General features: G+C 37.1%; 1 protein-coding gene across 17 annotated transcripts; it reads left to right on the top strand.

Annotated features, from left to right (window-relative positions):
* Positions 1-954: 954 nt before the first annotated feature.
* LOC147551421 (WD40/YVTN repeat and Bromo-WDR9-I-like domain-containing protein) lies at positions 955-17,268 on the top strand. Of its 17 annotated transcripts, none has more exons than XR_015236862.1 (27): positions 955-1,437; positions 2,375-2,444; positions 2,771-2,825; positions 4,138-4,510; positions 4,960-5,114; positions 5,277-5,516; positions 5,811-5,920; positions 6,015-6,092; positions 6,206-6,312; positions 7,118-7,212; positions 7,300-7,415; positions 7,574-7,677; positions 7,752-7,829; positions 8,647-8,725; positions 8,855-9,023; positions 9,284-9,354; positions 9,683-9,763; positions 9,849-9,919; positions 11,317-11,413; positions 11,490-11,549; positions 11,774-11,828; positions 11,932-12,335; positions 12,450-14,285; positions 14,375-14,959; positions 15,146-15,204; positions 16,014-16,269; positions 16,713-17,268. XR_015236862.1 is itself a non-coding variant. In XM_086665829.1 (26 exons), exons 4-26 carry the CDS (start codon positions 4,152-4,154, stop codon positions 16,207-16,209), a joined length of 5,205 nt encoding a protein of 1,734 aa, XP_086521955.1. In that variant the 5' UTR covers positions 955-1,437; positions 2,375-2,444; positions 2,780-2,825; positions 4,138-4,151; the 3' UTR covers positions 16,210-16,622. The 17 variants fall into 17 exon arrangements, 15 of the variants coding, with proteins under 15 accessions (XP_086521955.1, XP_086521949.1, XP_086521945.1 ...); XR_015236861.1 differs by having other exon boundaries at positions 4,123-4,510; positions 7,282-7,415; XM_086665829.1 differs by lacking the exon at positions 16,713-17,268 and having other exon boundaries at positions 2,780-2,825; positions 16,014-16,622.
* The last annotated feature ends 481 nt before the right edge of the window (positions 17,269-17,749 follow it).

Below are 17,749 nucleotides of genomic sequence, written 5' to 3'. Positions count from 1 at the left end.
ACCTTGTTAGCTCATGTTTGTTTGTCTTTTCATGAAAAAACGGTTTGGAAATATATCAGTTTAACTCTTACACCGTGTTTACGCAAGAGGGTTGCCTTTGATGATTTCATCTTCTTTTGGCGGAAAAAAATATATGCGTACTTAGCTCAAGGGATTATAAATACGATTAATGCAAAAGGAAACAAATGTCGCTAGTAGTACGGTAAGAAAGTAGCCGGAGGTTTGCCTTTGATGTCTTCATCTTCTCTTGGCGAAAAAAGAAAAAAAATATGTGTGTACTTAGGTCGCGGGATCATGAATACGATTAATGCAAAAGGAAACAAATGCCACTAGTAGTACGGTAAGAAGGTAGTCATAGGGTTGCCTACGATGATTTCATCTTTTATCGCGTGAGGAAAAGGAAACACAAAAGCGTACTTATGTCGCGAGACTCACGAGTGGACTGGTTCTACCGTTAATGTAAAAGGAAAAATGTCACGAGTAAATACAAAAGAATTATTTGGTTTAAACCGGTAAGAAGATAGCCCAAATAAGTGTGGCCTATCAACAAAAATTGGATATAATCAAATTTCTCTATCACTCCCCAAAAGAAAGATTAAATTTCTATAAATCACAATGATCTAGAAGGTAACCAAACATGTAAAGAAATCTGCACTTAAGAACTTGTTAATGTGGTCTCTTGGCCCAGCTAACAATATCTTTTAAGAGATTTCATGTAATTAATTCAAACATTGCAACAACTTAATTACCTATCAATATATTTGGTAAAAACTACATTGACTTTCTCACAAAGTGATCTCAATATTCTGAAAGAATCTAACATTTATATAATAGCTAAGAATTTATCATCAAAGATTCTGATATTAACAATGCGAGTATATCTGTATTTCTTTACCGATTCCAATTCTAGGTTACCGATGTATTTGTATCTCTTTACCGCTCCCGTTTTAGGCTACTCCAATACAAATGATTCATAATTTTGTTTTTCATTTATGACTTTTCTAATTTCTTCTTTATTTTGTGTTCATAAGGTTATTTTGTGTTCATAAGGTAAGTAATTTGTTGGGTACTCTTGGAGTCGGGTAAAATTTTCCAAATAAAATTGGGTGTTGGTTTGAGTTAAAGTTTCATTAGATAAGTCCCTATAAATCATATTGGCTAATCTCAACCTTTGGATATTAATCAAGAACAATGATATTTTGACACGTGTCTTTCGGGACACGGAGTTGGATAAAAGATACCCGACCACTGGAGTACAAAGGGCCTCACTGTTCTCTGAAAGGAGAAAAAAAAACTAGAGAGAGAGAGAGAAAGAGAGAGAGGTTTCGGTGGGTTGTAAAAAACGCTTCCTTCAACCTTCTCTTCCGATTAGCTCTGTGAGAGATTCTAAATTGCTTGCCCAACGAGTGCATTGCGATTGCTGGTCTTTTGCCCTAGGTAACTAATTTCATCATCATTATCAAATTCTTCACTCTCTTATTGATTTCTTAGTTTTGCTGATAAAATTGATTAACTGTTCCGTTAGAAAAGCTTTTTATCTTATCTTTATTGGATTAATGAATAGTAAACTATTAAACTTATTGTTTGGTGAAGAAATGGAGTCCATTGAAATCAATTAGGGTTTCTGCATGTGTTTGAGTAGATCTTGAATTGGTATTTCTTGTGAATTCTTGTGTTTGCATGAGAAATACTGAATAAACTTTAACTTGAAATTTTAATTTTTTTTATATTTATAAAGAAAGATGTTTAAATTTTTGAATGTTAGGGTTTAGGAAAAATTAGGTTTTGGTTTCAGGTTTCTGCCAGTTATCCTTCTGGTGGCTGATTTAAAAATTTTAAAAGCCATAATGATTAGTAGAAAATGAAACCACAAAAACTAGATTTTGGATCTTAGTAGGTGATGCAGACTTAGTTAATGCCTTAGGTTTTTATTGGTTAAATCGCGCTCTCTTATTAATCCTATTCATGGATTTGTGTGGGCTTTTGTTTCCTCTTGGAAATGGATAAGCGATTAAGTTTGTTTTAGCTTAGGTTTTGTCTTAGTGATTAGGTCCATGTTTGTTATTGAGAATGTTAGTTTTCTAGTGAGACAAGGGTGATTGATTTGCATAAAGGAGATCACAAATTTCACACACTCGGTTAACCTTTAGATTTTAATTGCAACTCTCGGAGGGTGGTATATACTATTTTAGTGACATGGATTAGGTTTAGGAGGTGATTACTTTTAATCAGCTGTTACAGACTTACAATGAGTATCATCCTTAACCTTAAATGGATTCAATTTTCCAAGTTTATTAGTCATTTGTTTGGATGGTACTATCATATTTTGTGTGGAGAAGCAATCAGTTATCGTTAAATTCATTGCTTATGACAGTTCAAACCTAAACAAGGTCGGGATAGCTGAGGGAAAAAGCGCAAACTTATCTGAAGAGCACGCATTTGAGGTAATATATTGTAACTATTTGTCTCTTTATTGTTTTTGTTCTAATTGGTAAAAGAAGTTTTATTTGGGCAAAATATCGTAGTGGGGATGAGGCCAGCTGCCAAAGTATAATTGCTTATATTGGTTATAATCTGGCGGAATCATAATTTGTTAAAGAATAGTAAGAAATAACATAGGTAGCATACATTATATAGTATGTTCTTACTATTCTAGCTGCAACACCTCATGAAAGTTGTGCAATTATCGAATAGAAAACTAGGACTTGAGCTGCAGAGCTCAGTGATTGTTGGAGAATGGAGACTAACGTACAAATTTCATTTATTTAAGGAATTCCAGTCATCTTTTACCATTGGTGGAATTAAAATGCTTTGCAATTATACAGGTATGTGATTAATTAGTGAAAGCTAGAAATTCCTAATTGGTAATGACTTGGACTAGAAAATAAAAACATCCTTCTTCTTCTTCTTTCATCGTTTTGATTGGTTTTGAGTAACTTATATAGCAAATCAGGACAATATCTTCTATGTTTCATGACCAAGGCATACAACAGTTATTAGAGAGAAAGCATCATTTAGCATCTTTTTATCTTTCATGTAATTACTGTAATTCCGGTGAAAGCTAAAGACATTATAGTGCATTAAGCACATAATCTACCACAGGGGTTCCTTATGATTCTACAAATCTAGAACTACTTCCGGATATTAAAGTTGTCTCGTAATCATATTTATTGAAGGTTTGGTACATTTATCTTTTTTTCTCTTCAACGGCAATAGTTTGCCCGTTTCTTTTCTTTATTTGTTTCCATTAATGGTAAATAATTGCTATATTTGTCTCCTAAATTTGTTTGGTCCCTTAACCAGTAGCACAATCTCTCCTTTATGCGTACTTGAAGCGGAGATAAATTCGGGACTATGAAGTCTCGTAATTTCTTTTTAAGTTTTATAGTTTTATAAAAGAAATTGTCATTTTTAGTTTACATTATTGTTTATACTAGTGAAATTGTTTAGATTTATAATTCTCCATCTCTTTCATATGATCAATGAATGTTTTTTGTTGTATTAGTAGTCTAGTTAATGTTTTTATTTTCGTATACATTTTGCAAATAACTAGTATTTGTATCGATTAAGTGTGGATGCTCACTTATATTATGTGATTACTAGAGCGTGTTATACCTAGTAGGAATATGGGATATTACCTAGCTGACCTCAGTTATTATTTCAAGGTCAACAACCTCTGTAGTGGTTATAGACAACCACTTCTTTATTGAAGATTGCAACTTCTCTAGTCTCTACTGAGCTATACTAATTATGTTTCCAAGCTAACAAGTTGGGAACAGGAAAGGCTCAGGATGGGCGAGAAACTTGGAAGGATCCCGATCACGTTCAATCCTGGTTGAATGACTGGATCAAGTTATCACTAAATCTGATACGTACATATATACATTCATGATAGGCGAGAAACTCTACTTTAATAATTCAAATTGAACTCTGACAATGTAATGGTTTTGTATACAAGCTAACTCGAGATTGGATCGACACAGGCTATCCCCGATCTGGAGTAATTTAGAGTTAACTTTGTATTTATGTTCACTTCATATAGTTATTTTCATCGACACTACCTGTCTGTCAGAGATACGATGACTTCTTACCTATGCCTAAGAAAGACATAAATGAATGCAGTTGTGTGATTTCCAGCTTCCATATGAAGCATGGCTCTTAGGAAGTATCAACCATCCAATGAAGCACCTTCTGTTAGTGTGCCACCTCTGAACTTACCAAATAATAAGGTGCCCCAGAAGGCTCAATTTGAAGGGACGGAGATAGCTAGAGCTACTTCTGCCGAAGCCGATGTGGATATTGACCTCCGAGAAGTTTATTTTTTGATTATGCATTTTCTCTCCGCTGGTCCATGTCACCGAACTTATGGACAATTTTGGAATGAGCTTCTTGAACATCAACTTTTACCTAGAAGATATCATGCTTGGTATTCAAGAAATGGTGGCCGCAGTGGGGATGAAAACGATAATGGCTTGTCCCTGCCATTAGGCTTCAATACATTAGTAGAAAGGTGCGTATACTGCCTCTCTTCTTTTTATGACATAAGTATGGATTTAAGTCTATTTGTTGAATTTTATATACGTGTACTTATTTAGCTGGCTTTCATCTAAATAGATCCCACCGCGACACTCCTGATAGGGGTGTCAGTGGTTGGTTCTGTTGGTTATCAGTTTTCTTACTTAAAGATCTGTGGAATTATCTGTAACGTCTTTGTATTGGTTCTTAGGTCAGACAAACGTCGAATATCGTAAAATAATACTCACAAGTTGTAAGCTGTTGGAAGTTTTTTTTTTACCTTATTGGGTTCATTTGATACAAAAGTACATGCAACTGGAACCAATTTACATGTTAATGGTCCTGTATATGAACCTTGGCGTACTATTTAGTTTCTGGTCAACACAATTCAATCCCATTTCGAGGTCAGATTTATATATTTCATTCAAATGTTTCATTTTTTAGGTATCCCCATGTTGAAAAAGACCATTTAGTAAAGCTTCTAAAGCAATTGATCGTGACTGTTGCCCCTCCATCTCTTGGTATGCTTGGGGGACATGTTCCAAATGCTGCTGATGTTCCTACGGTCCTTGGATCTGGTCCCTTTTCACTACTGGAATGTAAGATTATATTTTGTAATTTACTATGAGGTGGCTCTGTAACCTACTCTTTAATGAGAATGTAAATGATGAGTCACCAATAAATGAATATAGGTTCTTTCTGTATATATTTCTCCTGATATTCTAAGTTCGTGGAAAATTTTGTTTTGTTGGACTTTGCAGCTGACAGGAGAAAAGAAGATAATCAGGTCAGCCGTCCGCCTGCTTACTTGCGCTGGCCTCACATGCAGGCTGACCAGGTGCATGGGCTAGGTTTGAGGGAAATCGGTGGTGGTTTTACTAAGCATCATCGTGCTCCATCCATCCGGGCAGCATGTTATGCTATTGCTAAACCATCAACTATGGTACAAAAGATGGAAAACATAAAGAAGCTCAGAGGACACCGAGATGCTGTCTACTGTGGTAAAATATATCTTAGCTCTAAAGTCGTGATAGTTTCTGCTAATATGTGAAGTTAGACTGCAAAAGCTATGGTAGAGAGTTTAATGAAGGCTATTCTTTTAACTCAATCCATTGAATATGGAAAAACTACCTAAAAGCATTAACAGGAAACTCAGTCCCACGTTTTTTTCCTTCACACTGATAGTATGCCAGCAACTTCTTATATTCATATATGTTTGAGTCTTGCATTAACTTTATCATTTTCAGTTCATGCGAACTGGTGTCTAATAGGTTTTTGGCTTATGAATCTTGCAGCCATATTTGATCGTTCAGGAAGATATGTGATTACTGGTTCAGATGATCGTCTTGTAAAAATATGGTCAATGGAGACAGGATTTTGCTTGGCCAGCTGTCGTGGTCATGAAGTGAGTTTATATGCTACTCCACCTTGTTTAACTAGCTAGTTGTTTTTTGTTGTTTGAGTATATTAGTTTAATTGTTCCGCTAATGCTCTGGAAGGGTGACATTACTGATCTGGCTGTGAGTTCGAATAATGCTGTGGTGGCTTCATCCTCAAATGACTTCATTATTCGAGTTGTAAGATTATCTTCAACATCTGTAGTAATTTTCATCTAATATTGTAATGTTTATTTATTGCCTCCCTCCCTCCTTTTTTTGATGATGACACAACTATTTCTGGTGTGAGACAGTGGCGTTTGCCAGATGGGCATCCAATTTCTGTTCTGCGGGGACATACCGGAGCTGTTACTGCTATAGCCTTCAGTCCGCGACCTAGCGCTGTTTACAATCTTTTATCGTAAGCGCTACTCTTTAGTTTTGTTCTCTTGATACTTTGCTCATTTTGCAGTCTACTTTGATGCTTTAATGCTCTACTCGTAATGATGAAAAAATTGATCCAGTAGTTTGGTTCTAATACTTTTGTAGTCTGTGTTCACTCTTTATCTGTTACAGTTATTCCACTTCTCCTTTGAGCTTCTTTGACCTTACTCCTGTAATGTTCAGATATGTAAATGTGGCCCTGGCATTTTTGGAACAGCTATTATATATGGAAGCACCTTTCCTTCCACAACTATTATATCTTGAAACACTTACCCTTTCACAACTATTAAGATGTACGAGGCTATTAGTTTTGGCTCTTGTTGTCGATTTGCGTGATGGTATACTATCCCATTTTTGTTATTATATTAGCTTGTGTTTGAACTGTTCTATCTAGCGTGCTAAAGTAGCTGATCTTTTTACCCTAATTAGTAATGTTTCTTCAGTAATTCTGAAGACATAACTGGAGAACTACTGAAGTCAAATCCCTTCTGTATAAACAAAGTCGTATACCTCTGTTTATATCTTGGACCATGACTAGTACCCTACCTGCTTTTGCTCGTCCATTTCTAAAGAAGGAAACACCATGTTCCTTATCTCTTAACGAAAATTCTGTTGTTTAGTGAATTTTATAGGTCAACGAAAGCTTCTTTTTGGTCTCTAGTTTTTTCTTGTATTTGTTTCCTGCTATGGAGTTTAGAATCTATCAGCTACACAATTTCGAAAAATTCAACGCACCTTTGTGTGTTCTAATATTCAGTTTTTACTGTTTATATTTCTTACAGGTCATCTGATGATGGAACTTGTCGGATCTGGGATGCTAGATATTCCCAGCTTACTCCTCGAGTTTTCCTTCCGAAGCCGCCAGACACTACAGCTGGTTAGTTTTTTCATATTATGCCTGTGGTTTTAACTAGCTCACTAGGCTTTGAGCAGTAATATCTTACAGGAATGAAAGTGGATGTAGGAAAGACCAGTGGTCCATCATCGAGTGCTGGTTTGCAGAGCCATCAAATACTGTGTTGTGCATACAATGCTAACGGAACCGTTTTTGTCACTGGCAGCTCAGACCATCATGCAAGGGTACAAGCTAAACATCTTAAATTTTAGCTAATTTAAAATGAAAAGTAAAACTTGTTGTTCTAAAAAGTATCTTCTGAGATTTTTTTGTTTTCCTAACTTTCTCCGAGTGTCTTCTTTGTCCATCTATACATTCTTTATCGGTAACCAGTAATCTGCAGGTGTGGAGTGCTTGTAAATTCAACTCAGATGACTCTGCCCAGCCTAACCATGAGATGGATGTCTTAATTGGCCACGAAAATGATGTTAATTATGTCCAGTTTAGGTAAGGTCGTCCTAGTTAATCTTGCAACTATTTCCCAAGATTTCACATGCTGATTTTTGTTGCTACATGTGCAGTGGATGCTCCATGACCTCTAGATCCTCTTCGAGTGACACTTTAAAGGAAGATAATATTAGAAAATTCAAGAACTCCTGGTATGTTAATGATATATAACTTTGTATTGAGTATTTTCTTAATTTTATTTCCTTGTGAGTTGTCATCATCCCGATTCCAACAATTAGGAGGGTGTCTTATCGCTGGTTCGTTGAGGAACTAATTGTATTTGGAGGGCATCTAGAGGGTTCTAGTTCTCTTTTTTTTGTTTGGTGGTGGTAACAAGCAACAGTCACCCAGTAGGAAACTTTTGAAAGTTATTGACATTTTCGATCAGCAGTGAAGTGTCTACTGGAAGAAATAGAATTAGTTTCACGAGATGTCATAAACAAACATTCACATGGAACAAGTAGTGGTGGATGGCAACGGAGTGATCGTGACAAATTTGTATTTATTTCTAGAGTGGGGTTGGGGTGCGGTGGGGCCGGGGTGCGGAAAATATTAGCTGATGACGAAGAAAAACAGTATGATACTTGACACACTGTTGGGAGGAAACAAAGCTCTCTAGGCATTACGATCATGCTTATCTGTGGAAATGAACTTTTCTTCTGTTGAAACCCATCTTGCAACAGACATGTCAATCTTCACTTGTTGGCATTTCATCAGATGGTATTTCAGTGAAATAAACATAGATTCTGTTACCCGCAGTTCCTTTTGGGATCATGTAATTCGATTTACATCTATCATACTTGAGAAGACACTGGTAATAGTTATTAGTTTCCCTGCCTATGAATGTTTCATCGTTTCATTCTTTCTTGATCATCCATGGCTATATATTATTACTACCTATTGAACAAAAGTGTAGCGTAATCTTCTCTCTGACATCAAATTGACTGAACAATTACTTCTATCTTTCAGGTTTATCCATGACTTCATAGTTACTTGTTCTCGTGATGGCAGTGCTATACTTTGGATTCCAAAATCACGCAGATCTCATGTGATGCTTCATTTTTAATTAGTTCTCATAATTTTATTAAACATCTGCACCTTTAATGGACACAATCTTGCTATATCAAATGTACAGTGAGAAAGATATTGATTTTCCTTTTCTTTGTTACTTGTTCAGGGAAAAGTTGGTCGCTGGACACGCGCATGTCATCTAAAAGTTCCTCCCCCTCCAATGCCTCCTCAACCACTTCGGGGAGGCCCACGCCAGAGAATCCTTCCAACACCCCGTGGTGTTAATATGATCATATGGAGCTTGGATAACCGCTTTGTTCTTGCTGCAATCATGGGTAGGGTTTATTCTTTCCTTGAATTGTATATGCATTATGCAGAAAGTGTCTCTCCTTGTGCTAAGAGAAAGTATAGGAGCATAAAAATATGCCCATCTATGAGCTGCCACAGTATTGAAAAGGGCTAAGGCTGGATATAGTCTGGCACTTGTCACAGATGGGCATATTATTCCTCTGAACTGCCAAAGCTGCGCATATTTATTGGTATATAAATGGTTCCTGCAAAAGTTCCATTATAACACCAAATATTTTGATAACAGATTGCAGAATATGTGTTTGGAATGCTATTACTGGTGAATTGGTCCATTCTTTGACTGGGCATAGTGAATCTGTAAGTGATCTCTGTCTGAATCTGATTTTGGATATATTTTGAGATCATACTGGTTCCCTTGGATAGAAGAGAACCGTGAATTTGTCTTGCCAGATGGTTCCAAATCGCAAGCTGGTTCCTACCAGACCACCTCACTGATCATAACTGATTTTAAAAATAAAGCACCTTAAAGCAATTCTATGACTTACTTTCTTTTGCTATGCAATAAAATCCACTAATTTCACTTATGGGAGTGCTATGTGTTTCAAGACACGTCTCTTCATGTATGTGTTCTTTTGGTAGAGGGACCTGTCAAAATTCTGATTTTATTTTCTCTCTTTCTTTATAGACGTATGTGTTGGATGTTCACCCTTTCAACCCCCGGATAGCAATGAGTGCAGGATATGACGGGAAAACGATAGTCTGGGATGTAAGACTATCCTAACCCTGTTGTATTTCTTCATGTTTCTGCTAGTGCGCTCTTTTCATAATTCCCATATTTTCCATGTTCTTAGATATGGGAGGGCACACCTATTCGCACATATGAAATTGGGCGCTTCAAGTTGGTTGACGGGAAGTTTTCTCCGTAAGTGAATTACAGAGGAGCCACTTCATGTTACAGTTTTACTTTCATTGAATTGAGCATGGACTTAATCCTTTTCCTATGAAATTATATCTGCACCAGTGGTATCAGTATAAGTATGTAACAACATTCATGCTTCCTAGTTCCATATGATAATGGCAGAACCAGTGACATATGTCCAATGCTTCTGATGGGCATGCAAATACATTATATTGTAATATGGTGCCCAAGCTTGAATTTATTGCTCAAATGCCTACATATGCAAAGAGTTCTTAACTTCTCTTGACATTGTGGGGCTTTTTCTATTTTTTCTGTTTTTATATGTTCCTCCTTTTGTTTTGCTTTTTCTTTTGTATGGTTCCCCCTTCATATGCAATTTAGAATCCATTCCAAGTTTTAAAAATAACTACTGCTTAACTTACACAAGTTAATCTTATGTACAACAATTAACATGTATGTATTGCTTAACCTACCTCGGTTCTCATTCTCATCCATTCATGCTCATAGGTTTCACACACGGTCTTCTAGCATGTTTTCCTTATCTCGGGATTAGTTTGTTAAAATTTAAAAAAAAAATCTGTGAAATTGTATCATAACGTATCTAGAGGAAACCGATAACCTCAGTTCTTTCTTTTAAGATTTTCTTCTTTCATCAAAAGTTTAAATGTTTTGGTCTGAAGCTTTTCTTTAATGCTTTGTTGTTTTAATAAAATTCAGCTTGTGCATTAGACATGGGAAAACCATGTGTGCTATTAACTCCTTATTTCTGATTCCTGAGTTTGGCGTTTGTAGGGAAAGAGATTTTTATTTTCGTTTGCTAAAATGGTGGGAAGTAAGGGAATGTCGTGGTTAATCAAAGGAGAGCCATTTTAGGCTTGGAGGGGGTTACCGAGGGGAGAGACCTTACTAGGCCTAGAAGGACCGTGGTTGCTCTATGTTCATATTATTCCATTACTACACTGTACATATATAAATCTATTATAAACTTAACCCTAAGGTCCGTCTTTAAAATATACCTTACTGTATTGGTGATATAGGTTCGGGCCAAGTGGTCACCCTCTTGTCAAATTTAGGATGTAATATATATTTTTCTAGTTTAAATTATGTATAATATATTACCAAAATACTGAAAGTAAATGGAAAAAGTAGAATTTCCTCTCGAAAGATAATCTGCACAGCAATATGCACGAATTTGAAACTAGTGTGAATTCCCACTATAACGAGGAATTTCGCTGTGTTTCAGCTTACGAAAGACATCCTTCAGATATTAGATTTCTTGTGCTCCTTTTTTATCTTCTTACTGTTTTTTATTTTATTTTCTGTTAAACTGCGTTACATTTCTTGGGATGGCTGTGATGTTGATTTCGTTTTTCTGCTGAGACATCCTTTTCGTAATACAGGGATGGTACTTCGATTATACTTTCTGATGATGTTGGTCAGATATATGTATTAACAACTGGCCAAGGGGAGGCCCAAGCGGATGCAATGTACGATCAGGTAGTAAAGGTCTTACTTTAATTCGTTATCATAAGAAATTCATATATTAAAATTTCTTGTTTGGTCTTTCAAACAGTTCTTCTTAGGTGATTATCGCCCCCTTATTCAAGATACCCATGGAAATGCTTTGGATCAGGTTCGTTGAGTGCTCTTATTTACATTCGTAGGGAGCATGTCTACGTTTATAAAGACAGATAAGAAAAATGAACATCCTAGTATAGTATTGGATGCTGGATGTGTATTGTTATGCAGAGACTGTAACTCAAAGTTTTTCACCACTGAGGAGATCGTTTCTAAGCTTTGCAAGTTTATTGTTTCAAGTTCCCTTCCCTTGGTTTTACATTTTTAACTTTGATGCAGGAGACTCAGCTAATTCCATACAGGAGGAACATTCAAGATCTTCTTTGTGATTCAAGTATGTGCTGTTTTATTTTATAATCCTAATAAATTTTTCTTAATAATGATATTTCTGTTAGATCACATATCTATATTTTTTATTCTGTATTTGGAAACGGCAGGCATGATTCCATACCCAGAACCTTATCAGAGCATGTACCAGCAGCGGCGATTGGGTGCTCTAGGTATTGAATGGCGGCCTTCTTCAGTTAAATTTGCTATCGGCCCAGCTGACACTAGTGGCCTTCTAGATTACCCAATGCTCCCTTTGGTGGATTTGGACAGAATAATGGAGCCATTGCCAGAGTTCTTAGATGCCATGGACTGGGAACCCGAAAATGAAATTCGAAGTGAAGACAATGATTCAGAATACAATGTAACTGAAGAATATTCTAGTGAAGAGGGGAAAAAGGGGTTAAGTACTAGTTCAACCGGTGATGCAGAGTCAAGTGCAGAGGACAGTGATGCTGCGCATAGTAAAAAGGACGGCCTTCGGAGATCAAAAAGGAAGAAGCACAAAGGAGAAGTACTCTCTCTCTCTCCCTCTCCCTCTGCCTCTCCCTCCCTCTTCCTCTCCTCTCTCTCTCTCTCTCCCTCTTTTATTGACTTGTTGGATGAATATATATATATTTATTTTCAGGTTGAGTTAATGACTTCTTCCGGGAGGCGTATCAAGAGGAGGAATTTAGACCAGCGCGATGGCACTTTACTTCGAAGTAAAAGTAAGAAACAAAGAACTGGAAAGAAAAGTAAGAAGAAGAAATCATCTATTTCGAAGTCATTGCGGTCTCAGAGAGTTGCTGCACGGAATTGTCTTCATAATGTTTCTTTATGGACTGGAGTATCTTCAGAAGAAGAAGATGAAGAAGAAGATGTTGGAGGCTCAGAAACTGATTCATCAGATAGTGAACCGATGCTACAAGATTCAGACATCGAGAGCAATGAATCTGATAGATCTACAGACAATGTGCATGACAGGCATTTTAAAGGGAAAGCACCATTGTTGGAAGAGTCTAATGATTTCCTAAAAGCTGGACTACCTGAAAGTCAGTCGAATAATGAACCCAGGAAAAAATTGGTCCTTAAATTACCGAATCCTGGTTCAAAGAAAACTTCTGCGGGTAGCATAAAAATAAAATGCGAGAAACAAACTGATTTGGCTGGTTCATCATCTAAAGCGCATCATAAAGCTGTTGGAGTAGAAAGCTACCCGAGCTATCAGGATCCACGAAACTCTTCTGGTAATGGCAGAGAATTGGAAGAATCTGAAGATGTTGAAGATCACCTGACTTCGGGATGGGGAGAGGTGAAGGCACGGAGGTCTAAACGTTGTAGACCAGGAGAAGCCTTGCCCAGCGATTTACTCACTGGGTCTAAAGCTGACGTTGATGACCATAACGCAATTAGCAACAGTGTTAATATGCAGGAGGAGCATGGAGCTGGTACTTCACAAAATCAAGTTCTTACAAGTCATGAAGAGTTTGCTCCTCTTGAAAGTGCTAAAAAATCTAAATCAGTTGAGAAGTCGGACATGGATGACAGTAGATTGAACAAAGGGACTAATCTTGTCTCCTATACTGAAAATCTTGTCAATGAACCAGAAAGCCAATGTGGACCAAGCCAATATATGGGTGAGGATAAAATGCCTTTTGAGAATGGAACTGACGGCAGAGAGAAAGTCCCTCGTGTCCCAAAGTTTAGGATTATATCAAAAACTGTGCAGAGAGACCAGGGTAGTTGTTCCAAGCTAAATTCAGTTGTTGCTTTTGAAGACCCAAAGAATGCTGAATTTGATTCTGGAACTCCATCTCGCATGGAACAAGCTTCAGATTCAGGGGTGCGTTTAGAAGATGAACGCACTAGCATGCAGAATTCAGATAATGGAGATGAGAATGACTTACAAAAAATTAATGCTTCCAGATTATCCATTTCCCAAGGTTTAAATAGGAGGCATTCAGATTCAGACAAGATGTTCTGCGCTGTTTATAGCAGGTCAAAGACGCATAAGGCTAAATCTAACTCTGAAGGTGATGGCTGTTTGGAAGAAAGTACTTCAAATGCAAGCAGTTATAATCATGACCAACTAACGGACTTCCCCGAAACTGCAACTGATGGGACCCGTAGAACAAGATCCATGAAGGGAACTGCACTTGATCTGAATAATACAAGCAGTCCTTTCAAGCTGAAGAATGGTCATGGGTCTGCTGGAACGTCGTCAAGAGCATCAAAGAGACGTGAGGTAAACGCGCATGACCAATTACTAGGAAGAGAGTGGAGGTCCGATCAAAAAATTACAGTTGGTCTGAGATCTACTCGAAACAGGAGAGAGGACTATCTTGATATGAAGTTAAGTTCCGTGGATAAGAGGAGTTCACGTCAAACAACAAGAAAGCTATCATGGTTGATGTTGTCAGAGCATGAGGAGAGTTATCGATATATCCCTCAACAAGGTGATCAAGTTGTGTACCTGGTACAGGTGAGCAATTTTCTAGCTTCTCTTACCAAATCATATAGTTTATTTGTTAATTTTCCATATCTCTGTACTTGACATGGACTGCTTCTCAGGGACATGAAGAGTATGAAGAGAAGATGCATTTACGTCGTTCAACAGAACATGGAGCTTGGAGATCACTGAAGGGAAATCTTAAAGCTGCTGAGTTCTGTAAAGTTGTAGGCCTTGAATATTCTACTGTTCCTGGTTCTGGAGAAAGCTGCTGCAAACTTACCCTGGAATTCATTGATCCTAATTCCAAAATTCGTGGTAGAACTGTGAAAGTGACTTTGCCTGAGCTGAACAATTTTGGGGATTTTATTGTCGAAAGAACTATGTATGATGCTGCTATAAGTAGAAAGTGGGCTCGTAGGGATAAATGCCAGGTCTGGTGGAAAAACGAAGGTGAGGAAGGTGGGAGTTGGTGGGATGGTCGAATCCATGCTGAGAAAGCTAAATCTCTGGAATTTCCAGATAGTCCATGGGAGAGATATACTATAGTCTACAAGAATGATATTGATAATGACCAACATCAACACAGCCCTTGGGAACTCCACGAAGTTGGTACGCAGTGGGAGCACCCTCGTATTGATGATCATGCCAGAATTACCCTATTGAATTCTTTTCTAAAGTTAGAGCGCACTGGAAGCCGGTATCAGGTTGATTTTTCTATTGCTGCTACAGAAAATTTCTACAATAAATTTACTGTCATTGTTCTCTCTTTCAAGTGATTGTCGGAATCCATAATAATCAAAGTGTCCACCCTCTCTAAGCAAGTTCCTTGAATTGTAGATGGTATACTTGTTCTACATTTGTGTACTAATTTTATTTCCATAATATTGCAGGAGACTCATGGGGTCAACAAATTGAAACAGATCTTTCAGAAAGAAGATTACTTCAACAGGTATCTCTTTCCTTGTCTAGCTTCAGTATCTTTAGCTTTTTGCTTTTTGTGCCTGATTTTGTTATACTTCTAGCTGTATGTCTGTGAACTAGCAAATAGATAATTGAATATCAGCAAGTAGGGAAAATGGGCAAACGAGGAAGTACCCCTCGGTTATCAGACCCATAAATACGTCCCATGATAAAATCAGGAAATCGGATTCATATGCGTAACTTTTCATGAATAAGTTTGTGCAGCTGGTCTAATGAACAATTCTCATGCCATTAAACTGAAAGCGTCCATGACATAAGTTATAAGTGGGGTTTGAAGTTCATATGAACCATTATGTGTTCTTTTTGTGGCTGTGTTTTCATAATACATTCCTGGATTTCAGCTATAAGGGAGTAGTAGTCTTCTTAGCCACTAAGGTAGTGCTTGTTTTTCTCTCTAGCAGATTTGAAATCTGATTCTTGGTCTGAATGGGCTCGAGTCAGATTTCAGAATGTTCATTTTTCTCTGCCTCGTGATGTCTGTCTCGTTTGAATGGCTGACTTTGGCTGATTTTGGGTCCATTCGAGTCAGACGAGTCAGACTCGGATAATGAGGGAGAAAAAACGAGCAACTGCTCTCTCATTTTTTATAAGGGCCGGGCTTCCAAGTTGCCTAGCTTTCTATTCCTTGATGGAATTCAATGTTAATAAACATGTGCTTTATGTCAAGTCTTAGTTGATTGACTAATTTCAAATGTGAAAACTTCTATTCTCTTTTGGTGTTATCTTTGAGGGAGTTCATTCACCCACAAGTAGAAGAACTAACCGACTTCTTTTCAGGTTTCCTGTTCCATTATCGTTGGAGATAATCCAGTTGAGATTACAGAACAACTACTACCGTACCTTGGAGGCAGTGCAACATGACTTTCAAGTGATGATTACAAATGCCAATTCCTATATCAGCAACAAGCGGGATATCTCAACTAAGTTGATTCGGTTATCTGAGTGGTTCGAGCTGATAATATCATCTTTATAGGCCTCTCTTCCTTCCGCATCAGCAAAAAGTTTTGTAGAAGAACGAGATTAATCTCGTGTGGTAATACTTATATCTTTTTCTTTCTTTCTTCATACTCTAACTGTAGATATTCTTTTGTGTTTACTGTGGAAGTGTTCTTATTCACATTGATCAAATTGTTGGAGGAAAAGGGTTTCTGGTTATAGTTCTTGGAGAAAGAAGGGAAGAAGTTCAGATAGGGAAAGAGAGCTGGTTTACTCAGACAGAAATTCATTCATATATTTAAAATACAAACTTCCATTTTCATTATGTATCAGAACTTCATCATATTACCTTATAACAACTGTGACAGTCGTTTTTATAATAACCGTATTTTATAGTTTAAACAGTTAGTTAATAACTCATACTTTGAATCAAAAACATGGATTATTACATACCCATAGTTTGATCCAGTTATTATAAAGTTTTATTTTAATAGTTTCACAGCCAGAACCATAATTAATGGTCTTATAAACGAATGCCAGATCTCTTGAGGATCAGGAATGAGACAGATACTAGTTTGCCTCGGCTTCTGTACAGAAAGGTCAGTCGATCTTCTTCTGTCTTCAGTTCCTTATCCAGGGTTTGCAATTTGCACAGGAGATATGCAGAATTTAATGCGTATCATAGTAAGATTTTTCACATAGTTTGAACAGGTTTGCAGGATTTGCATAAGAAGTCCGAAAAATTATTAGCACGTCTTTTTACAGAGAGAAACAAGGATCAAATTTCCAACACCAGCTCTTAAGCCCATGTTGGCTATAGTAAAGGAACCATGAAAAGCAATAGCAATTATTACAATACCAGCCCTATAGTTTGGTTTTTTCAGAAATAGGATTGGAAGCTTAATATTGTAAATAGATTATTTACCTTAATATTTATTCCAAGGGAAAGTGAATCGCAAACTCTCTGATTCTTTCGATTTGAGATTCCCCTCGGGAGGAACAACGTTCCTTCTTGGATGTGATTCTTCATGTATTTTCATGTATCAAACACCATTATGCAATACGGTTTCTAATAATCGAATTTCATTCCTGTGCACCAAACATTTGGTAAAGATTCCACAGAACCTTTTTTTGGTGTTTCACATCCATTAGAATTCCTACCTTTTGTCAATACTACAAAAATTCTTTTAGAAACGGTCATTTTTACGGAGTGGTCAGACAGAAAAGTTGGTTTGAGTGACAAAAGTCGAGTGTTTAGCTATACTTGAAATAACATCTGAGGGGAAACTAAAAAACGGGGAGGCATTAGTCAAATAATAAAGAGGCGAAGTTGAAAAAGGATTATGATCCAAGAGTCATCTGGGATTCAACCATGGCTGCCAGAGTAAGAGTCATCTGGGATTCAACCATGGCTGCCAGAGTATCCGGAGAAGGAAAGCAAGACTTGGAACCAAAGGGGAAGCTAGCAAATGCGCAACTTCTTAGTAAGAGGGCAATTTAGCAAACCCGGGTACACAAGACTAATTCACACTCATGATGAAAACATCAATATACACTATTTCTTACCAATTTATCAG

Source organism: Eschscholzia californica, unplaced genomic scaffold (genome assembly GCF_041429995.1).
Source record: "Eschscholzia californica isolate CP2 unplaced genomic scaffold, dmEscCali1.0.p SCAF_3, whole genome shotgun sequence".
Classification (NCBI taxonomy): domain Eukaryota; kingdom Viridiplantae; phylum Streptophyta; class Magnoliopsida; order Ranunculales; family Papaveraceae; genus Eschscholzia; species Eschscholzia californica.
Note: the sequence above shows the minus strand (reverse complement) of the source record. Positions and strands in the feature narration are given on the sequence as shown.